Source organism: Cygnus olor, chromosome 5 (assembly GCF_009769625.2).
Source record: "Cygnus olor isolate bCygOlo1 chromosome 5, bCygOlo1.pri.v2, whole genome shotgun sequence".
In the NCBI taxonomy this organism is placed as follows: domain Eukaryota; kingdom Metazoa; phylum Chordata; class Aves; order Anseriformes; family Anatidae; genus Cygnus; species Cygnus olor.
In genome coordinates, this window is record NC_049173.1 from 49168753 (window position 1) to 49193869 (window position 25117).

The following is a 25117-nucleotide window of genomic DNA, read 5'->3' on the forward strand; positions in this document are numbered from 1 at the left end:
CCTCTCACACGTGCTGCTTGTTGGTTTTGGTGTTACAGTTCAGCTTCCTACAAGCCCATGTGGCCTGTGCTTAGTTACACAGCAGGTCACAAACTGCCTCAAACTGTCCTTAAAAATCACTTCATGTGGAAAATCTTAAAAATTCCCTTTGTGCCCCTGTTTTTTTTTTTTTTTTTTTTTTTTTTTTTTTTTTTTAAGTCATCAGCATTGACTACTCAAAAGTAAGAAAGGAGAAGGGCCATTCTTGTGGATTTTCTGGGCTATTCCCTCAAAAGGGCCCCAGGGAGTTTGCAGAACGGCCGACACATATTGTTCCACCCCGAACCGGTTTGCCATTTGGGGCCCCACACTGGGACTCACCCCAAATGGACTGGCTGAGGAGACCCTGCCATGTGGTATGAGCACAATTCCTGCTGCAAAAGAAAACACTGATCCAGTTTGGAGCGCAGCACGCATACAAACTACATGCATTAAAGAAAAGAGCCTGTAACAGCATGCTATGTGATAGGCAGAGATAAACACAGGCAGCAAGCCAGAATGGGTTGTCTGTTATTCTTGGATTAGCCTTGATCTTGTGGCCAGAAAAACCAAGAGGTAACTCCTATGGCTCGTTCCAGGAGCTGGGCTGGCAAATTAAAAAAAAAAAAAAATAATAAAATACTGTGCTACCTGCAAGCAGATTTATCTAGGGTCACTGTGGCTCTTCACTATCCAGTGCTGCGACTCCTCCTTCATCATTTTTTTGCCCATTATAGTTAATTCCCACAAGCACTAGTAGGATTGAGATAACAGGCCTGTTAGTTATGACTTCAATCTGATTTGCCAACATGCATATGTTAAAAACATATGCTGATTCTCAAGCCAAAACCAATCTGCCAGATTCAATCACAGAACTAATTTTCAGGGCCCAGTTGTAAAATCCTGAATGCAGAGCATTGCCATGCTTATGAAAATTGCCTGAAGCTCCCGAGTTGCAACTGTGTGAACAAAAAGCCAGGAAGAGAAATATTTTTGTGCAGTTCTGGAATACTCAAAACTGTTTAATTAATTACAACTGCAAAAGTTTGCTCTGCTAAACAAAGACAATCCTGACCAAATCAAAGGGTTTTCATAATAAATAGGGAAACATTTCCATTTACCTTACAGCACAAGCCAAAACCTAATTAATATTTCAAAAGACAAATTTTCAAACACAAAATCACGTTATATAGAGGCTAAACGTTTCAAGACTAAAAGATGACTCTCTCATTTTCAGAACAATGGAAAGATTGATGAAGTTTTTATTTTCTAGTTGCCTGACTGATGTTACACTTCCATGCCACGTCACGCTACTGTGAGCATAGCCTTCTTGTAAATGAAGCTCACCTGATGCTGACGTCAGTGTTTTCCTAATGAAATGGCTTTTCACATTCCTGCAATCTGAGAAGTTCCAGAAACTAATTTGGCATGAGGAACACACTAGTACTGATTTTGGAGCTCTCTTAAGTACACACTAAAACCAGGTATCCACTCCACCCAGTAGTGTAAGTATGTAACTCAGGTTCCATCTGTACTACAATCACAGAGGGTCTCACTAAATAGCCAGAATTTCAGAATCCATTTTCTTGAATAAAAGGCAATCAAGCCCACAGGGAGTAGCATTTGTGAATGAATAGGCAGTACTCATCTCTCAAAGTCAGTGCCAGGTAAGATGCATGAGATAGGTCATTAATGAAATATTATAAGGAGGAATAACATCATAGATGAAATAGATGCCATTGTGGCATTTTTTAATTATTATTTTGCAATAGAACACCATTTCGTCTTACTGGCAAGCTGTTCAATGAACATATTCCACTTGTATCTTCAAAGAGCTTCAATTTTGTGCCTCAGGTCGTCTTAAAATACTGAAAAGAGCTGCTGCTATGCAGAAATGAAGAGTCCTGTGTCACCCAAAGATGTGTGTTACTACTGGTGAATGAATGTGTTTCTATGTGTACTAGAAAGCATAATGAGTTATATGTTTTTCATTTTGCCTTAGATAATTACATAAATGGCACCACATCAGTTTATAGATATGGTAAGTATAATAATAGCAATGGAAGAGTCTTGAATTTAAAGAAAACAACTAATTTCTTAGTTGATGAAGGTACAGTCATTCTATGCCAGACTTGTGGCATAAACACTTCCATTATGTGTTCAATATTGTGAAATCTCCAAGTTTCAAACTCTTTCTGCTTATATAACCATGATTTTATGGTCATATCAATGGATATCAATGAACCCAAGTGGCACTAAAAATGGAGGACATAACTGCTTAATTATGGGATTCTGATAGGTGAACATAACAGGTAGAGCTCAAAGTCTTTTGGTTTCCAAATATCCTAAATTTAAAGCATTCATGCATTAAATTTCAACATTTGGAATTGCAGTGTTTCTCAGCAGATGCCATAAATTCCAGCTATAAAGTTTGCTTTCAGCATGGTTACTTAGATATGCTTAGAACTGCAGCTGAGCAGTCTCTTGTTTTGACTGTTGTAGCGTGTGAACTCTCAGTAAATGTCAAATACTAATTTCGTGTTTCAGTACCTCAACATATACCTGAGGGAGATTTTTCAGCAGAAAACAGTTTGCTCTAATCAAGAACAACGTAGACAGGACATATCTAAAGTTAAACTAAGAGGATTTTGCCACCTTGGGTATTGCTAGCCTCCTGCCATCTCTACTGGATCATTGTTCGTTTCAATGAATACTGAATCACTGTTCAAATCAGCGTTCCTTTCTCTCAGAAAGAGGTCCATAGATCTAAAGTCAGATGTTGTAGACTTCCCACTATAATGAATTTATGTGCTACACACTAGCCATAGTTGACAAAATATGAACTTTGACAAGCCTGTTCTCTAGTCGTTCAAACACTGCCAGCTTATAAAGATAACTCACTCAACTGCTCTCTCAGTTTTTCCAGGACAACGTTGTCCACATGCGCTTTGCAGAATCTAGCAGGTAACTTGCGTCTATTCCTCAAAACACACGCATTTCTTTACCACAAACTGGGGGAATCTTCACAAATTACAATCTTGCGAACAAGAGAGATGTAAAGGCGCTTACCCTCCAATCTTGACACAATCATACATGCAGTTGCCGGCACAAATAGTAGCACAGACAGGCAGCCAGAAGCGTGCACTGTGGCATAAGCAATACTTCCCACAGAGCAACCTGTCATACTACCAAAGCTTTGTAGCTCATGTACTCTGAACTCCAGAGTTGCAGATTTTATGCTGAGCTTGCAGATGACTAAGTACAGCAGTGTGGTACAGGCTTGGAGGTAGGTTACAAAGCCCAACTGTCATCCAGCTCTCCATATCAAGGCTATCTTTTATCCCATCTCTCTCTCTCTATAAAGGCACACTTCCACAGTCGTATATAAACAGATCAGATAAACATTCTAATGGAGGGTAGGAGAATGAAGTTTTCCTATACACACCTAAAACTCGCTCTTGTAACAGGTTCACCCTGCTTCATTTTGACCACTGCGAAGGGTGCAGCACTGCAGCTACTGCAGGAACAGAGGGATTCCGAGCTCCAGCTAGCCACTCAGCTAATAGGACATAACAAAACGTCATGTTCTTGTTTTTAATACCATGTTACAAGCCTATTTTTTTATTTTGAGCACTTTTAAAACTCTACTGTCAGAAAGCAGATCTAGAAACACAAACATCAAAGAATATGTTTAAAATAACAAAGTTAAACATACATCAATTCTAATGCCAAGTACAATGCACACAATTATTTTTCTTCAACTTGTTGAAAAACAAATTATCATTCAAAATCTTTGTCTACTCTACACTTCATTACCTGTTGCTTGAATAAACCCTTCTGTCAACACCCAGTGCTCTGCATCCCAAGTACAATGGAAAAATAAAATGTATGTGCAAGATGGGAAACAGAAGTCTTTCTTCCCAGACTTTTTTTTTACCTTGAAGGAAAAAAAATCTTTGAGAAATAAACTAGTTTTCACTTGCCTTTTCTTCACATCAGGTACTTCTGAGCCCTGACTATATGGATAAAGCTGTACTTAGCCAAAAATATAATGCATCACTATACCAGGGTGAACGAACCTTTCTACATGTGGTCAATTTAAGTTAGCTTGGTCACTTACCTTTGAGCAAAGATTAAGCCTACTGAGTGTCTCAACATAGAGATTTTAGTAGACAAAAAGAGGTTCCAAAGTCAGTTAATTAAACTATTGTAACTTCTCTTGTATAAGGAAGAATGCCCAGATGGAAAGTCATTTAAGGAACATATGTTTCTGTGATGTTCTAATGCATTAACTCTTCAGAGAGATCCTTCCTGAAGAATTTGGCAGTCACAACAGGGAACTTAGCACTGACTACCTGGCACAGTGCAGTGCTGAACAGAGGTAACTCTTAATCACACAGTCTGGATGCTGGAAGCAATATAATTGCAACAAGATGTGTCCTGAGCAGGTTATGTGAGTCCTGTTATAATTTCATGCTAATGTGCTTATACTCCTCTCAAATAGCTTGCCTATCTTCTAGTATTGTCTCATAGGCAACTCATCCTTTCCTACTGAAAAATACTAGTGATTCTAAAGCACCTGTGTCAGAAGACCCCGTATTTCTCTGGAAGGATGTCTTGCATTTCTGAAGGGAGCTGAAGAGGTGAAGAGTGGCTAAGCGAACTGCTTACAGTAGAAGAGTTTTTCAGCAAGCCTGGGAATAAAAACATACAGTTTCTGCCTCTCTTACTTGTTCTCTAGCCTTTATGATTTACTTTCTAATCCATGCATTAAAGAACTTTAGGTAAAGACTTCAGTGGAACTGAAGGCCCCAGCAGTTTGACTCCAGACAGAAAGTACCCCTTTCAGCAGTCACTCCAGATTTATGCTGATAAGCAGTGAGAGCAAAACATCGTTCAGCCTCTTTCCTTTCTGAGCAAACACGTTAGGCCAGCATGCATTGTATCAGCACATAGTTGTTTAGCCCCAGAAGAATCCACAAACATGAGAGAATCCGCTCAGACATGTAACTCATTTAAATGGGATTTGTCTTGCAGAGCAGACATGCTTTTAAAAACAGTCGGTTCAGCATTTACTGTAAAAACAATTGATGAAAACAGTACAGCCTAGCATCATAAGTGACCATCAGGTCATGCCAGTACATGCACTTGTAGCTATGGGACCAGGAAGAACAAACTGCCAGGGTCTCCTTTAAGAAGGAAACAAGGCAGAGACGTTCAATCTAGGATTACCCCGGGGAAAGCTTAGTTTCTAATCTCCACATGGTCAAAGAGAAGAATGATTGTTGCTATTATCATAAATTATACCCAGAAACATTTACTCTTCAGAAGAACTTAGCTCTTAGGTCTGTGTTACAAAGATGTCAGCAACAATAAGAGAGAAAACCCCTACAACCTGCCAACCATGGCTGCTGGACAGCCAAAGCTCAGAATTACATCTTTATTTAGCATGGCCCTTGTTAAAGCACCAGCTAACTCCTTCCTCAGGAAACAGGCAAGTTCTGCACATCTGTAATTTAGTCCAATAGGAAATAATATTAACTTCAATTGGAAACAGCAATTACTGAAAAAGAAGAAACTTGTTGGCTTTTTACCATCATCCTTTGCAACATGTTCAGAACCTTTCATCCACAGAGTTACTGCTCTTTATTTATATGAGTTACAAAAGCACTGCAGTGGTATCAAGATACTGTCTTTAAAGAGCCATGTCTAGTAAAAACGGAGACAGGCTGATATTAAATGATGGCAAACCAGCAAGGATCAAGTAGAGAAATTTAGACTCAGTCAGTCCTCTACCACTTTAATGGGCAGCCACTTTCCCAAAGCTGGAAAAAGAAGCCAGCCTCGCGTTATTCATCTCTATATTTCTAAAATGCCTTTTTAGTAAAACATGCTGTAACAGTTCTGTTCTAAGTTTCCTGCATTATTGCTCCCTCCTTTTTCGTGCTCATTTGCTGCTTAGTCTTCTGATCATGAAATAGCAAACAATAAACAATGCACGACACAGGGTGCCCACAGGCACTAAAGATTTCTGTTTGTGCCAGCCCTGAGAATACAAGCAGCGAAGTTGCCAGGCTCTTATTTTCTTACACCTTCTTTTTTATCTGAACAGATGGAAACCGAAGCACAGAAGCCAAGAACTTAACATTGAAATCTTTACAGCAGTTACAGTAATTACTGTAGCTGTAGTTATAGTAATTGCAGGGTGGTAGCATACACACACACACACACTATCATCTCTTTGTTACTAAAGAAGAGAGCCAAAGATTGTCTACCTAGTTTTCAAATATTTTTGCAAATGGGGGACATTTGCCAGAAATGGCTTAGGTCAAAGATGGTCTTTCCAGGGATTTTCTGCAAGCACTGCAATCTACTGTAAAATGCCTATGAAAGCAGAAAAAAGCACTTTTCAGAAGAATCTTTTGTAACTGGCAGGACAAAGACTGTCAAATGCCTTATTACTTCCCTAGATAGGTGGTAACTGCCTGCTTTCTAACTGAATAGCCAGTTCTCAGAAACTATTTCTTGATGCCCATCAATGACTGTGAAGTTAGCAGGCTGACACACACAAAACAACTTTAAGGGACAAATACTGCAACTGGAACCACAGAACAGCTGAGGATGGAAGGTACCTGTAGAGATTGTTTCACCCAAAACCCCTGATCAAACCAAAGTCCAGTAGAGCAGGCTGCCCAGGTCCGTGTCCAGTTGGATTTTGATTACTTCCAAGAATGGAGACTACACAGCCCATGTGGGTAACCTGTTACAATGGTTTTATCATGGAAAAAAAAAAAAAAAAAAAAAAAAACTTTCTGTATTCCAGTTTGTGCCCTTGTTCTTCCACTAGGCACCAATGGGAACAGTCTGGCTTTGCCTTTATTCCCCTCCTACCAGGTATTTATAGACACTGATAAGATCTCTCTGAGCCATCTCTTCCCCAGACTAAGCAACCCCAGCTGTCTCAGGCATGCCTCAAATGAAAGAAACTCCACTCCCTTCATTATCTTTGTGGCCCTTTGCTGGACTGTCTCCAGTACATCCATCTCTCTCTTGTAGTGGGCAGCCCAGCACTGGACCCAGCACTCCAGGTGTGTCTCACCAGTGCTGAGCAGAAAGGAAGGATCCCCTCTCCTCCTGCTGTCAATTTTCTCTCTAATGCAGCCCAGGATGCTGTTGACTGTCTTTGCAGCAAGGACCTCCAGTTCCTTTTCTACAAAGCTGCTTTCCGGCTTGTCAGCCCCCAGCATGTACTGGGCTTATTCCTGCCCAGATACAGGACGTGCCATTTCCCTTTGCATAACTTAACCAAGATTCCTGTTCGACCAGTTCTCTAACTGCTGAGGTCCCTATGAACAGTAGCACAGCCATCAGCTGTATCAACGCTTCTCCCAGTTTCGTATCATCTGCAAATCTGCTGAGGGTATGCCCTGTCTCGTCATCCAGGTCATTAATGAAGTTATTAAACAGTATTGATCCCACTATCGACCCCTGGGGTGTGTCACTAGTGACTGACCTCCAGCTGGACTTCACGATGCTGATTACAAACCCTTGAGCCCAGCAGCTCAGCCAGCTCCCAAGTGTACCTCCCTGACCACTTGTCTAGCCCATACCTTATCAAATTTGTCGATAAGGATGTTTTGGGAGACGGCACTGAAAGCCTTGCTAAGGTCAAGATGCACATCGTCCAGTGCTCCCCTATCATTTAGCAAGGCAGGCATCTCATCATGAAAGGTTACCAGGTTGGTTAAACATGATTTCCCCTTCATAATCCATACTGACTACTCCCACTCACTATCTAGAGTGATACACAACATCAGTATATTTTGAAATGGGTTCCATGGTTTTTTGCTCCTTCCCAGGGTCTGATATGAAGCTAATTGAAGTCCTTTTCCTCACTGTAAATCACATAACAAAACACAGTGTAACTCTCACTGGTATTCTACCAAGCCAAACAACACGGTCTCACAGGAGAAAAAGGGACATGAAGATTCTTCCATTTTACTTTCCCTTTATTTGCCCATTATCTTTTAACATACATGTTTTTCCTCTACTGCTTTCTCCAACTTTTTCATTATTACAGATCAGCAAATTGATGGGCAGGATTTGCATTTCAGTGTAAAAAGTTATATTGGTGAAGGCAATGAACTCCAGGAAGAGCTCCCAGGGATGCTAGTTCTTCATGCAAGAAACAACTGCTTCTTACAAATCCCTCATCTCTGATAGTTCTACAGCACTCAGTAAGCACATCTCTTCTGATAAATCTTCCTTGTGTCTTACCTGAGGGAACCACTTAGCTTGAAAGAGACCTCTGGAGATCATCCCAGTCCAACCCTGGATATTCACAGCTCTGACGTTCATTCAGTTTACATACTAATACAGTATTTAAAAATCACTTGCATCTGCACAAAACATATCAGATTTTTTTAGTTACATTTTAATAAAGTAGCCACCTTGAGAATTTACCGACAATCTTCAGATACGATCAGCAAATGTAGTTCATGCGACTCCCATAGACTCTGTCAGTAAGTCCTACTGGAGTGCACTTCATTTACCTCCTGCATCCCTATTGTGTCAGATGAGCTGAAGCCTTTCAGGATCAAAAGAACACAATTGCAAATTGTTGAAACAAGCTCAGAGATAGGGTGGATTAGCAATGACAAGAAATATGAACATTTGGCTGGCATGGAAGCAGCACCACATGTTGCCGCAGTATCTATCTATACTTCCAGTTCCCTGGCCCAGCGTCCACCCATCCAGGCCTCAGAAGCACAGTGGCCCTTCCAGTTGGGGAATCAGGCGAGTGCATCTGTTCTAGATTGTACTGCCAGCTTATCTGCTTACAGGTGGTTTTTTCTAAATATCAAGTCACACATTTGCACCTGGTAATCTTTTAGGTGACCCATCCCCCTGTATGTTTGTATCTGCGACATCTGAGACTTCGCAGATCCTTCCTTAATGATTGTCTATGGAAACCAATGCACGCTCAGCAGCAAGGTTTCAAGACGGGCTAAGAGCCTGACTTTTTGGCACACAGCTTCAGATACAACTATTAGAGCCAAATATTTGTTTCACCATAGATGCTTTTGTTTACCTGTGATGCTTTTCCTCTGTGCCAAGGCTGGCATAGGGAAGCAGTCTCTTTACTCTTCATGAAGTCTGCTGTGTGCTGTTCAATTTGGTATAACAGTGAGATTCTTCTTGCGATTTTGCAGAGAATTTAAATAACCTATGTTTGTACCACACCCCGACTCCGATACAGAAGATCAGAGGATACAGGCTACTTTGGAAACACTGTAGTAACACTACAAATTGCTTACAGCCAGTAACATGGGAGAAAGGCTAGTCTACCCAGGTGTGAGATACAGAGCTAAAAAAAACAACAACAAAAAGCAGTGTTTGTTTACACAGACAACATAAAAGACCGAAAAAGAATCTAATTCAGAGTAGACTGTATTGCCAGTTTCAGCAGTTACACTTGGATGAATCTGATCTTCAGGGTTAGCAATTAATTCCCTTCACTACTGGCAAGGTCACCTCACTTTCCAATTTTACAATCTTTGAACTATAAAGAAATGAACAATAAAAAAAAAAAGAGAGAGAGAGAGAGAGAGAGAGACTTAAAAATACTTCAATGACAGACAAAGGAATATTCCCTGAAAGCCAAACATAAGTACTGTCTGTTCCTATTGACTTTTAACTAATATGACTTGTTTTTAATTCACTTCATGTACCAGTGCTATGGTGCTCAGGGCATGAGCATACATGTGTATGTATGTGAGCATACATAACACATGGAGTAAGAAACATGACAAGCATTTATTTTAGATCCCTCTTCAGTCTTTCAGTTAGGATATCACGAGCTCCTACGTAGGTGTCCCACTAGCATGAGATGTGACTGTTCAAAGTCAGTAGTTTCTAAGTGTTTCTGTGTTTTGTTCTGGCTAGATGTTACTGCTGTAATATGTGCTGTCACCATAAAAAGCAGAAAGGTGAAAGCTGTTCACCACAAGCATGACAAAGTTACTGACTCCTCCTGATAAACGATATAAATTCAATTCTCAAAATTGTGGAAGACGTTAAAATATATTGTGTAACTTCTTAGTATGGGCATAGCACGTTTTATCCTGCCTAAGGTCAGGAACAGTGCTGCCAACAAACAGTTAATTTTAGTCAACAGATGCATGTTGTTTGTAGCTTACTGGCCTCTGAAACAAGGCCATTCACTCAATCTTGCTTGTGAATGAATATCTCAAAATCACAATCAAGACTGAAGTTAAATGGTCTATGACTCAAACAGGCAAAAGTACATGGTAACAGCCTCTCTCCAGAGTGATAGTGAAGGAAGCTGATCTTATCCATTTAGAGCCTTCTTATTCTTCTATTAAACCTACCAAACTCATCTTTCATCAACAGCAAATTTGCTCTTTTCCCCCATCTTTAAAACAAAGAACATATTTTTACATCTACTCTAAACAAGCAACGCTATAATGGCACAATTCAATTTAAGAGTTACTTCTGTTTCCCTATATTTTAATCAGTATATTTATATCTAAATAGCTCTGGGGGAAAAAGAAAATATAAAAAAATGCAACTGGAATACACTCACTGATTTTAGAAAGACACGTCAACCTGTTGACTTCAGGGATTTAAATACTGTTAAACGTGAGTGTATGATTATAGCATCATGCTCTCAAGACAAATGCCTGAATCAGGGTCTACTTTAAATTAATTCTTTATACCTAGACTTAACTGTAATCAGTTCCAATCAGTCTGAATGTACACAATGGAAGTAAGCACGTCCATACACTATATAGCGATAACCTGGATATAGTGAGAGTCTGGATCACAAATTTCAAGATTCTGTCAAAATCCATCAGCTTTTCGGACCTGAGGAGAGAGAGAGGAGAAAAAGAGAAGAGAAAAAAAGGCAAAAAAAAGGCAAATGCCCTGGCTCAAAAGCCTACTTCTGTGTGTCTCTAAACAAACAGAAAAACAAACAAGTTGAACTACAGACAATAACCTTTACAAGACATATCCGCACAGGGCTGCATGCCTATGTCAGAGCTAACACCCTGCAGCCGTGACAGTCCCTGAGCCGAGGTCAGACTTGGACCCAGCGGTGTGCACTGTAGAGCAGGATGCTGCCCTCAGTCTTTACGGAGGATAGCAGACTTCAAAACAAGCTAAAGGGACATTTATCAGAAAACTCCTTTTACAGGGGAATGGCAGTAAGTCTTTCACGTGTTTAGTGAGGCAGCTGTAGAGAGAGCAGAAAGATACTATGATCTCCCAGAGAAGAGACCCCAGCACTTATTTTCTTGCAGACCTTTGCAAAAACACAGCTCATTGAACCAAGTGTATCAAGTTCTCTTCCTGATGAATCATCGTAACAATAGAGTATGGCTGTAAGAGACAAGAATTCAGACATAAATATATAAAATCTGAATTAGGAAAGGCTAGGCCACAGAAAAATCTGAAAGACAGACAATGATGTAGCTATTGCACTTAATAAAATTCCATAAACCTGCAGTTTAAAAGAGTACGGGGAAAAAAGCCTCATGACAGATCAGTGAGAGTCTGGAAACATCCATCTGGAGAAAAGATTTGTCCTGAAAAGCCTTAGCTGAAGCACTGAAAGCAGTGATACTTCCCCAGTGATGTGGAGAACACAGCTCAAGCAATCACAGGTCTCAGCAGCAGGCTCTGCAGGTTATTCCTGATTTTCCTTCCTTCTCTGCCAGTTGGATGCCCATGCAACACCAAGCAGGACTTTCTGGAGATAGTTCTCATTAGCAACTGGGTTGTTAGTATTCTCTTTAATATGGATCAATACTGCTGTATAAGGTGATCCGTGTGATTGAATCACTCCTGTCTCAAGCCATTCCAGAATAAACATTTAGTGTTCCAGGCATTTTCTGAGCAGAGGGGAAGAATGCAGCTAATCAAGAGGGAAAGAATTGAGGGCTTTAATTATTTCTAATGAAGCACCTAGAGATCATCAAGAAAAAAAATGGTACTAAGTTAAGATCAAAGTAATGCTTTTTCAAAATAATAAAAAAAAAAAAAGAGAGAGAGAGAGAGAGGAGAACATCTTCACCAGATACTCGCTGGGGATTTAGGAAAAGCCATAGCACAAGATTTATCTATTTGCATCAAACACTGCAACACTTGATAAGGAAACTAAGTGAGAAGACCCTTGAAAGCAGTGCTCTAGGAAAGCACAGGCACAAGCTACTTTGAGCTTATTTTTTTCCCCAGTAAAACTGAGTGGCGTTTCCCTGATGTATCTGAGAACAGACTGAATTTTGCAAAGTATGAAAAATAAAATAGGGCCATAAAGCCAGTGCTCCACTCAGTCTGGTTTAAGCACGAGTATTTGAATCTGAGAGCATAATAGGCTCAGGTCACCATCAATTTAAAGGATAGGATCTTGAGACTGTATCAGGAACTATTTACATAGACCTATCTCTGGTTTCCATGTTAGCCAGAGTAAATTTGGATTATATGTCACAAGACAAATATCAAACGTTTTAGCTAATGATGATTTAAACCAATAGGTCAAATATTGGACAAATATAGCATTTGAGCAAACAGTGCTCAAAAATGGCATGAAAGAGCTACAGTCTTCCTCCCGGCAGCTTCAGATACATATCCTTTCCCAACAGATAATGTTTTAGAGCAGGTGTTGCTGGAAATACTGCACAGATAAAACACAAGTAGATAACTCAGCTCCTTCTTTCCGCCCAGCTAACGTGCCACAGGAGAGTAGGCACTAGCCCATTTCTCCTGCTTGAGCCTATTGAAAGATACAGTTTGCATGCTTATTCATGGGGCCTTAATCACATGAGGTAGCAAGATATAATGGGAGAACTCTTGTTGAAGTAGAAAATTTTTTGGTCACTTTTGAACCGTGTCAATAAAAACAGCCATCCAGCTAAAAGCAGAATGTGCAGTAGGCTTTCTGAAGGATTTCATGCAGCAAGGAAGCAATTGTTTGAGTGATGCCAGACTTGTTTACAATCGCTTCACAAAACAGAGTCCTCTCTAGAGAAGTAATAAAATCTGAGGCAAGTATTCTAGACCTCTCCACAGGGAAATGAGAATGAAGCTTTCTCTTTTCTTATGAGGTGGCCCCCTGCGTGATTGCAGTTGGCTCCTTGCAGTGTCCACAGCTTTTCCAGCTGAAGAGCTGTGAATTTCCATCAAATTGGCACGCCCTGAATTTTACTGTTGGCAGCTGACAAATTCTACATCAGCCCTGGAATTTCGCTAGTGTTTTACTGGATTTTCACCGACAGTCAGATGGGTACAGTCAGCGCGCTTCTGCTGATATAAATTGTTTTATACTCACTGATATTTGGAATAAAATAATGCACCAGCAAACTTACACATGTAAAACTTGGCATGTCTGCAAGTCAGGTAGCTCAGAAAGCTTTGGTGTGACTGGATCCACGAGCACTGATGAGCAAGCCTAGTATTACTTTTAGAACATTCTACAGACCAACAATATCAGCAATACGAAAACAATTTATTGACTTTTAACTAGGGTAGCTGGAACAGGAAGAAGACTAGCCTACTCACCAAACACACACGGATAATAAGCTACACAACAGGAAGCAGGATCCACCTTTTTTTTCTCCGTTTTCTTAGGTATTAGGGTCATACTAAGGTTCCTACAATAAATGCTGTGCCCACACAATAATCTGTACTTTTTAGATCTTGCATTCAAAAATAGAGAGGATGAGGGCAGTCAATGGCCTCTATTTCTAGCTTTAAGGCTGGTCTGCTGCCCTGGCTGTCAATTAATTTTAGGTAGACTAGTCCACCCAGCTGTAAAATGAGACTAGAATATTGACCTCAATTTGTGCTTTACAGGGAGAAGACAAATACTCCCTATGGTAAGTATCACTGAGAGAGCAATCTTGCCTGGACACACCATTAAAAATAAGACAAAAGCTTTATATTCCACTCGGGGAAAAAATGAAGGGAGAAAGAAACCTAGTTTACCTTTGGACGGCCCTTCTCAAGTCACAGTATCCCAAACAATGCCAGCAAACATGCTCTGCTGCTCTGGGACATGATCTCACACCACAGAGTGCTCCAAAGCTCAGCTAGCCTGACACAAGCAATGGGAAAAAAAACAGCAGAAACAGAGCAGAGAGAGGGAGTGCCACACGTCTGCTCGCTCTCCATGGTCCAAAAGCACATTGTCTGATATCTGACACAATATACTCTACGATTCCTGAGAAACTAAAAAAAATATTTTATTGCCCATCAGAGAGACTTCTTGCAGCAGCAAAGACAGATGTGCTCTCTCATGGCATGGACAGGTTCTTAGCCTTCAGGCAGCCAGGCTACTGAATAAAGCTGCTTGGTCTTGCTTTAGGGTCTAATTCATTTGCCAAAGTATTGCACAAGTGGCACTCTACTTGCAAAACACTTCCTCAGGTGGCTCGTCTGACACCAAACGGCAGATAGTTTACTGCCCACGCAGCAAATTCAGTTTGGGGTTCCAGGTGGGTCACGGTTTGGTCATAGAGTCAGCAGCTACACACTCATTGTGGAAACATATCAAATGTTTTGCTAAAGATAGCTGGTTGCTTCCTGTCTAATTCTGCCTGTGCTCATTCTTCCACTTTGGTGTCTTCGCCTGGAGGTAAGTATAAGAACCACACAAAACCAACAAAATTCCCAGAGTTTCAGTCTACTGATACCCCAAATCATTCACCCACTGGAGGCCAAACCAGAAAGATCCTCTATCTGCCAAGCTCTAGGGAGACAGCTACATCCACCCCATTCCTGCAGGACTCTACGGATTATTATCCTCAGTTCGTTAGTTACCAAGGTATTTAGCGTGGATAAGGTACATAACCTCTATGAGTTTAAACTGGCTCTGTTCGTTGGGGTGCCTTGCATACCTAACTGCAATACATACGTTTTCATACTTTGTATAGTTTGCTTCAGGGTATGTTCAGAAGCTCGGCTAGGTTTTTAAAAACCCTTTATGGCAGCCCAGGCATGACAGCCTCCATTAGGCATGGTTTCAGAATTTGAAATCTACACTTCCCTTCACGTTGCAGGGAAGCACAGTAAAGACCTTCCAGCCCCACAGACTCATGATTTTCATAGCACTTTGCATCACAGCGTGACACACAGAAAGCTCACAGACAACAGTCAAGCAGGATGGATAGTGGGCTGTCCTGTCCATCGGTGTACTGCACAACTGCAGTTCCTACTACACGGCTCTGAATCCTTACAGCTCATAGCTCTACCCAAGATCAAGACAGGGCTTTACCAAGCCTGCAGCTCAAACAGCCGTCCCTCTCTTTGCTAAACTTCAGACTGGTATTCAACAATGATAGATTTATACAGCAGGCTATGAACCAAAGCACAAGCAAATATAGAATAGGTCAGCATTACTGTTCTTGTTTGTGACTGAGATGTTTTTCAGTAGAAAACAAACTAGGATTGCAGTGTACATCACAAGTATATTCCAGAGAGGGAGCATAAATGCACAAAAGAGTTTGCAGAGTCTGCAGCTGATTTAGCACAGCTCAGTAAAGAATAAAAACTGGGCTGCACAGCTTTGCCAACACACATTAGGTGGATCAGTACTCTCATCTATCTAGCCATGAGTCTGGCATCTCACATGCAGCATCAACGATCTTTCCTCTTTAGCTAGGAAACAGTAAACTGTCTCCTGTATAAAGTACTGCCAGCAGTATTTATCCCACTGGCTGTACTAAATAATGTGCACAGAGGTCAATGCATTAAGACACATGCACATTTGGAGCAAGTGAAAGGTAAGATTAGATGTTCTTCTCTAGCATATTGGGCAGTATTAAGTTCATTTTCAGGTTTCATAAACTTTTCAAAGCCAATTGTTTAACCTGATAGTCCTCAAATTCTGTTTTTTCTTCCCTAATGCCAGTTTTTGCTCCATTTTAATATATCCTCTTTCATTTCCTTTACAGCTAAATACTGGTCTGAAAAAAATGGCAGAAATTTCCCTTACACCAGCTGTTATAGGATCTAGTGCAGATTTTAAAATAGAATAGAGTTGCAGCCTGCATTCCAAACAAACTCCGGTAAACCATGTGAAGAGCATTGTTTGGGAGCAGTTGGAGAGATGACTGCACTCCTGTTAACTCGTTTATTACCCTCAGTGTACAAAACAAGGAGCTGCAGTAACATCATCATACTGCGAATATTGAAAAGAGCACAACACAAAATAGAAAGTTTAATTATATTTCTGATACAAGCTCCTTATCAGCTTCAGCTGCACAGCTGTGGAAACTAATGGTACAACTTTACAGAATTTGGCACTGTGAAAACTCATTTTTTGCACAGCCTGCAAACATAAATTGCAAAATAAATTGTCTTACACTAGGGAGGGCGTTTGATTAAGATTAGCTACCATATTGCTGTTTCTACTGGGGGAAGATCAGACATAAGCAGAAATAAAACCTTTTTTACTCTGCAAAACAGTTTTGCTCCCAGACTGAGACCTCAAAGAAGTCACTCTAGTACAAACTACTGTACTTTACAGAAAGACAGTTAAGCAACCAAGAGAAAATGAAAATAGGCAACCAGTGGAGGTAGCTACACAGACCAGCCACGTGTAAAATATTTCGGCAGAACGGAAAACTTAGGGGTGACAGCTTTACACTTTTCTCCTTATTTGAGGTTTTCCTTAAAGTAACTTACTGAGCCTGCAGTTATAAAGGCTGCCTTTTGTCCAGCATGCTTTTCTGCTCTTCAGCCTGAAAATTCAGAGCCTTAAAAGAAGACAGTTCAGTCTACTGCTATTCTCAGGAGGTCATCTCAGTCCTGACTTGCCAGGCTCTGGCCACAAAGCCATCAGCCACAGGTTTGGTGGTGGTGAACACTGCTACAGGAGGCAGGCTTGGTGCAGGCCAATGTAGGGCTGCATGAGATTTGGGGCTGACTTGCAGCATCAGAAACAGAGAGACTGAAGACTGTGCAGTTTGACGGCAATAAGGAAGTGCCTCAACAACAAATAGACTACCCAGCAAGGGGCAGAGGAAAAAACACCATAATCCCCACATACACAGAAGATGACAGAAAGAAGAAAAATATGGTTAAATTTTGCAGTTTTTTAGAATGAATTTTAAGGATGACTTATATGTTACCATGATTTCATACCTACTTTAGAACCAGAGGCTGAGTATGGTAAAGCGCAAGGTAGGACAAAGAAACCGCAGTATTCGTAAATCTGCAGAGATTTCTCCTCTACCCGCTCACCCATCCAACAAGCACCCCACTTTTTTGTTTTGTGTATGTGGCCTCTACCCCAGGCTTCAACACCTTGCTATCCTATGAAACTTCACAACCATGGGCTGTTTTTGGGAAGGGCCAGGATACAGCCATCTGCCTGATGTCCAGCAGCCTAAAAGAAATCTAAAGGTAAGCTAGCGTAAGTACTGGCTAGTGTTACTCAGAAACCAAAATTTTCCATTTAGGTAAGATCTCTGAAATAAATACACAGTTCAATACATGCATTTCAAACTGGGGAAACCTAAGTCCTGAGAGGCCTGGGTCTCTCTGCAGGATGCAACTGCAAGGCAGCCAGTTATCGGTCTGCCTTTGAGCTGAGGAGCTCAAGAGCAGGATCTCCCTGACCTGTCAAAGAACTCAACTTGTGGCCAGGGCTCTGAGGGCTCCTAGGCTCTCCGCTGCCACCCGCCTGTCAGGCAGGCTGCCAAGTTGCTGGGCAGGAAGGAAATCAGAGAGGTTTCTAACAGAAAAAATATCCCACTGGAAAATTTCTGACCCACTCTAATAATGAGCCTACTTTCAGAGTCAGGTATGATGCTGGCAGAAGGCAGGGCAACCCACTACATTTTCTGTTCAGTTATTGGCTTCCTATATGAATTTGTGTACCATACACACAGCATCAACTGAAGTAATCGTTACCACAGTTGGTCATAAATCCCTTCAAAACTCTGCACAGCAAAGGACATTCCTGTTCCTGAGAACGATGACAATTGTTAATTGGTGCTATTCAGAAGGTAAGATTTTCTTTGGTAAGGTCTCTACTGCTTTAGGCAACCACATGTACTTTTGGCAGTGTCTCCAGACAAGCCTCGTTGGCAGCGTACAGTATATGCCTCGCTCGGAAAGATTGCATGAAAAAACAGCTCACTTTCCAGTTCAAATTCCAAGGCTTCGTAAACTTGGCAAGGCTGACAGCATAATCTGGCCTGACTGCAGGAATAACTGATGCCTGATAGGTAGCATCCTGCAAAACCGCCAGCGCTGCTCATACAAACACCGCACCTCTACAAAAGGAGACCTTAGCCTAACTCCCTGACCACTGAGCTCACCAGCCTACATACCGTTCATTGTTCAGGGTCATTCTTGGAGGATCAAGGTTGGGGTTCTCCATGGACTCCATCTGAGGACAGCGTAGGAAGTAGTAGAGGGTATGGAGAGCATCAGGGGACCAGGAGATGGGTTGCTGCTGCCGCGTTTGCCGAATAGGGCTCATGCCTGGGCGGATGGTGTTCAAGCACTGCATGTGGTGCATTGCTCGTGATACCAAATCACCTGCACAAGGAGAAAGAATGCAAAAGCGTCTCTTTACTATTCATCCACAGTTCTCTTTCGTACACTCTTTCAGCTAAATAAAATCTCTCACAGCTAAGAGAAATGCCCTTTGTGTACAAATACTCTTTTTCTTTAACTAAGCCAAAAGCTGCCCTCAAGCTGCCACTTTTTGCAGTTTGTTGTAAGGGAAATTTTATTCTTTCAAGTGTCCAGTTATCACTTAGAAATAGAGATTTAAACTCCTCTCAGTCACCATACATTCAGAACAAGAGCTTTACAGTGATTTTTCCATCCTGTTTTAATGATGTTTTTCTCCTGTTTCAAACCAGATATTAATGTTTCTTACCTGCCTACAAAAACTGATGATACCATCATGGTATCATCGTGATTTTACAATCAATTGCCTGAGATGGGAGCATAGCTTACACAAGGCAAAGCCAGTACCACAAATACAAATACTTTGTTCTCATCTCCAGCATCACTATTTTAGGTTATGAGATTACTCCCAGTACTTTCAACTGGGTTCTGAGGTTCAGGCACCTGTGACTAATTAATTAATGATATGTTCAGTACAGAAACCCCTTCTTTGAGGGGTCTGATTCTCTCCTTCTCACTCTACCTGCAGGTTTCTCCAGAATAACAAGACCTGACTCTCTTATTAAAAAGCCAATCTTTGTCATGTTGGCTGTCACAAGCTGCTCCAGGAATTTACCCCTGAGCCTTGTAATAAGTGCAATCCAGGAGCTTTCAGAGCTGCTCAGTCCTCTTGGTCTTTGGATTTGAGCCAACCTGCCTCTGTTTCAGAGTATGGGTGGACTTGACAAGGCCTTGAAAAAGGCGACCAATGTTACACCATTTCTATGAGTAAAGGACTTTAAGGCTGCAGATTTATAAAAAGTTCACAGAGCAATGACCCCAAGACAGCAGCTATGCAGGGAGTCTTTAGTCACATAAAGCTGACATTTGTGTAATATGCTTGCTTCAGGCACACCCTGTTTACTCTCCTTTTATTGTGGTGCACTACAAACTACAAGAGCTTTGCAATAAAGGCTCCAGACATTACATCTTTGAGTGGTGTGACTACCATACCACAGGTCTGAATGATTACTATACATAGCTAGGGTCTATTTTTTCCTTGGGAGACTCTTCTGTTGCTTTATGCTTTACAGTCCCCTAAAACTCTCACAGGAAACATTAGTCCATTGTGTCCCACAGCTACAATACTGGGAAAGGATGGAACTGAAATAGTCACCCCATCTCAAAGCTAGATCCTAAGAAAGCACCTTGAACTTACCCATGACAATATGAAATACTTGCATCTCCCTCTGAGATTCTTAGGAAGCTTTTTGTTCTTTTATATCACAGCAAGACTCTAAATTTGCCAAACAACCTCCAGCTGAAACCCTGAGGTCCTAGTGTTGCACAGGCAAGGGAGAAACCCTGACAAAGCTCCCGTATGTCTATACAACATTATTAGTGGTTCAGATCAATGAAGTACTAAAAATCTCTGTTTGCAGTGTAAAGTTGTGCCACTTGTTTGGTGCATAGTAGGTTCAAGTTTAAGGACCCACTTCAGAATGCAAAAACCTTCCAATGCCTCCGCCTTTCCACTTCAGGAGCTTCTGACTCTCTACAATCTAAAAATTTTACAAGAATGTTGTGAATCCTCTAGCATTGGTACTAACACAGAAGCCTGCACAATTATAGAAGAAATGCATCTAGAATTCAAATTTTCAGCACAGAATAACGTTCCTTCTCCTTTGCACACTCACTCTCTTTATTTTTTTGGCAACGTGCAGTAACATTGAAAAAAAAATCAGTAGGCAACTGTATCAGGAGATCTATTCACTAGATGTAATGACCAAGTTGGCCAAAGCAGGGCTGGGGGAAGAGAGAGAGGGGAAGCTGTATTCAATCATAGGCCCATGCTACAAATGTTCTCTTGTGTTCCAGGATAAACAGAGGTGTGTTACAGGAATTTGAAAACCTCAAATTAAGGCAGGTTGCAAAATAAATGGTGAAACCCACAAACTCCTTGCTGGCCCCTGACATTCATTAGCATTCACGTGGTAGAGACTAAGAAAGTGATGCCAGCAGAAACGTTGCAAGGGAAAAGTAGACCGGGAAAACACAAATCATTTTTGTTTACTTTAAAGGGGCTTTGTGAGTAGTCTAGGAATGGAACATTTCATTTGGTTACCATTAAAAAAAAGTTTTGAACAAGTTTTTGTTACTGAAGTGCTCTCAGACTTTTTTTTCCCTCCACTTTTTGTTTTTTAAGTAACCAAAAAGCTTTTCCTTGAGTATCCTGCACCCTTGACATTTCCACTGCATAAACACTAAAAAAGGAACCCTCTCAGCCATCTGAGGGAGGTGCCACTGCTGTGTTCCACAGAAGTCCAAGAAAGCCTCCAGAAGCATCTAGGCAAAAGCATCCATTTTCTATTGGCACTAGCACCACTAACTACCAAAAGGCTAGAAAAACCGCATCTTATACATTAATTAAGTATAAAGTAGTCTAATGAACCAACTTCATTTTCATAAACGGCACCATGAGACAATTAAATGTTACACAACACTGGCCACATACTCCTCACACTGTCAACAATGGCAACGCTCCCACTGACCTCAATAGCAGAGGGACCGGCTCTCCTGCTTCATTGAAAGAAACCCACATTCAATTACAACTGAAACTTACTCAGTTCAGAGATGCTTCCAACGCAAGTTGCCAGCAGAGACTGCTCTAAAGTTCGGAGCTCCAGCTGGGCGTAAGCATCAGCCCGTCCATCGCTGCACACAGAGCCGTCATTGTATGGGCTGAAGTAGGCAGGCAGAGACAGCACACCTGGGGAAGAGCAAGGAACAGACCTGTTACAAGAGAAGTTACAAGAGCGGAAAAGCAAGTCTCCGTACTGATAGTAGTGATATGGAGCTGAAACACGTTTGTGCCTTAGTCAGGGGACTCGAGGTTTTTTGAACAGTTCAAACGAAATCAAGTAGTGCTGTAAATACCATTGGAATGAATAGAACAGGGCAACTGGGCTCCAGGTAGCACAGATGGGTGTTTCCACAGCCCGTAAAAACTAGAAACAAATTGCAGTTGAGATAAAGCTACATGAAAAGCGTTAGTGAAGTCTCTAATATTGTTTATACAACAACTCAGCTGTGCACACAGGTTGCCTTTGAACAGCTGTATGTAGATTACTAGATATAAGGGCCTGATTTTCAGAGGTGTGGAAGATAACCTCAAGTCCATCTAGGGTAAATGGTAGCTGCAATCTTTGCAACTCTGAAAATAAAGCCAGGGGCTATGCCAGTTCTTTGAACCTGCATGCAGCTTCAAATGCGCAGACTGTGGTTTCTATATGCGTGAACCTCTGGCTTTGCCAAACTACGCCTACAAGTTTTGAGGTTGACTATATTTTCATCTCTATAAATGACCCCTTTATTAGAGGGATAGATTAGAAGGATAGTAACATTTCACACACACAGTCGCTGCACACACACTCCTTCCATTCTGAAGGATTTTATTTTGCATACATGAGCATTAATGCACAGCAACCAAACAGAACTAAGGATTTGCAAACAGTTTTCTGTCGTTATTGGGACCTCATCATACTTTGTGCCTGTCCTTACAACTCATTTGCATTGGTGACAAATTAAAGGCTATTTGTGTGAACAGGCTGGGAATGGTAGTGACAACTAGGGAGAGTACAAAAAACCCCTGAGATACAGTTTCATGTTAATGTGCAAGCTGTCTCTAAAAGAGGCAGTCATTTACTTCTCCCCAGTCACACTTTTCACCCCGTAACTTTGATTGAGTACAGCAAATCTGCAGCCGCATTGCAAGTCAGTGCCACTCAGATCCCAAAAATATAATTTTGCCTCCCCTACTTTCCTCCCAGAAACTCATTAGTTGATCAGCTTTTCTTCAAATTAGTGTGCTGAATGGTTTTGCCCTGTGGCCACAGGACTGCTCTGAGTGGCACGGAAGGGAGGGGGGGGCTGTGACCTCTATGGCCACTGGGAGGCAGGGAGCAGGGATACGTGACCACGGGGAGGGTGGGAGAGGGGACCTGCTTCCTCTGCTGGCACCCTGCAGTGAGACCCGATGAGCCACAGCGTGACACCACATCCACAGTGCAGGTGGACTCTGAAAAGCTTTTTGCAGTCCACTCACCCAGAGTTCCTGTATCCTGATGTTCAGGCTGCTGCCATATCATTCATTACAATTGATCCCACAATTCCAGCAACATATCCTTGGACTAGATTTTCTGTGCTGTTAGACAAGGATGCTTACAGCCATTTCTGCCTGTGCTCTTACCCTGCTGCATCCTGTATTTTTGATTTTTCCACTTTGATCCGCACACAGCCATACCAACAGCTTTTCAGGTTCGACCTGCATTTCCTTCCCACCCTCACCTTCTGACCCCGGCTCAGTGTTGGATGTGGAGATACTCTGCTCATATTGCAGCGACCTCCTGTCACGTAGGTGCTCTGCAGTCTCGTCAAACAAAACCCTTGCCAGTTGAACTGCAGTGTATTGGGCAAGACCTTTGTTTCTTTGTCTTTATGTTTTCTTTGAAAATTATATGCTGAATTGATCTCCCCTACCCTTTTCACATCCTCTTCACATCCTGCTCGGTGGCAAAGCCAAGGACTGCATCAAAAACTTCCTGGACATTTTGAGGATAAGGGAATGATTTATCCTGTTGTGCTTCTTCACTGTACTTCACTGTTAGTTAATGGAGAAAACTCTGCCAATGCCCTCTGTAACCTGAATAATTAGGAAGTCGAGGCTTTAAAAGCTAACAGAAGCGATGCATGCAAACTAGAAGAGCTTGCTAACTACACTGTAGCCTCCTGTACAGAGCCTAAGCCACTTCCTTTTCCACGTTAAAGCTATGAAAGGATGTTTTAAGACATATGGATTGAATTTATGGCAGAGGGAGAACAAAAATAGACTGATTTGTCAAAAGTTTCAAATAGAGGCATATAATTCTACAGAGGCGAAAACAGAAACTGGCAGTTACATTATTAAACCATGCAGAGCTAAAAAATGGCACACATTTCCTGTGCCAGCCTGCTTCACTTGGTTCCATTTTCTAAAGAGGAATTAAAAATCAAGACTTGCAGACTGACTTAAATTGGCTCATGTAGGAAACAACACCTTCTCAGTTTTTCAGTTAATTGTTTGCCAGGTGCTGTGGATAAGACGAAAGAGAGATGATTTATTTGCTTTTGGAAAAATTGCTCATACGAGACAGTCACGGGTGAGATTTATGTTCTCACCTGCCGTGGTACGGCTGAGGAGTATCCCCAGCGTACCGGGGAGCAGCGAGGAAGTTACTGAGACTCCGGCCCCGTGCCAAAGCCCAGTGATGTCACTGGGGATTTTCCCGGGGACCACAGTGGGGGACGAATCAGGCCCTGCTTACCTAAGGCCTTGCAAAGGCTCTCCAGGTCGGGCGGGTCTTGGTAGGTATGAGCAAGCCTACGAAGGGGAAGCCACACCGCTCCCTGCTGTGCTGGAGGCAGACTGAGAGCAGTCCCTGGGCGGGCAGCAAAGCAGAACCATACCCCACAAATTATTACTGAAGAGCTTTATGGCCCTCATCTCGCAGCACGCTGGCCGTGATTTCTCTTCCAATACATTTCCAGTAACTGCAGAGTTGGAAAAGCATTATGCTTGCTCTTCAGATCAGAAATTCAGGCACAAGGACATCTGCAGTCAAGCTTTGACTATTGGTATTATAATTAGGAACAGGACTTAAATTTTAATACCAATTAAAAAAAAAACTTTGACAGTAAAAACAACTGCATTGTGATGACTACTTGGTGGTATCAGCTCTGCTCCCACCCAAACCATGCAATTTGTAAATAAAAGGTGTTACAAAGGTATAAACTGTATAGGCAACTTCTACTTCTATCTGGCATTCACATTTCTGTATTTTTATATTTGTGGCACCACTGGTTTTAATCATGGCTAACTAAATAAGCAAAACTATAATTGAAATAAATCAATTCATGTCTAAACACTCTCTTTCTGTTTGAAATCACGTTAGAACTGCTGATTTACTTTCCGAAGCTCAAGAAAATGTTTTCCCCACAAAACAACAATGTGAACCAGCACCTAATTACTGTGCAGGAATGAGCCATTCAGGCATGCACACCACCGTTATTAGAGCATTTTCTCTGATGTGGGTTACGCTGTGTTATATCTCAGGCTGTATCCTGGCATTCCGGTCACATTTTTTTTTTAATTACCCAGGATTTTCAGTATGGATCCAAGTCCAGGTGAAGTTCGTGAGAGCCTATTAATTTTAGTGGGCCTTAGATCAAGCCTCAAGAGCACAAGCTAAGAAGTCACCTCTCTAGAATGGCGTGAGGCAATACCCTGCAGCAGCCCGATTGAAAGCACGTTTGTAGTGCCGTGATTAAGGCACAGCTGGCTAACAATTTGTTTCTGATATTTCCATAGCCTTTGAAATAGCAGCTGGAAATAAACGCTTATTTATTCTACCTCAGT

General features: G+C 41.6%; 1 protein-coding gene across 4 annotated transcripts in view; it reads right to left on the minus strand.

Moving 5' to 3' along the window:
- The window catches only part of ABTB2 (ankyrin repeat and BTB domain containing 2), a 161586-nt gene that overhangs the window by 31781 nt on the left and 104688 nt on the right, over positions 1–25117 (minus strand). For all 4 annotated transcript variants that reach the window (XM_040560375.1, XM_040560376.1, XM_040560374.1 and 1 more), the window contains 2 exons: positions 21287–21433; positions 18378–18588 (listed from right to left, as the gene is read on the minus strand). In XM_040560375.1, coding sequence (XP_040416309.1) covers positions 18378–18568 — 191 coding nt within the window. In that variant the 5' untranslated portion in view covers positions 18569–18588; positions 21287–21433. The remainder of the gene's footprint in view (positions 1–18377; positions 18589–21286; positions 21434–25117) is intronic.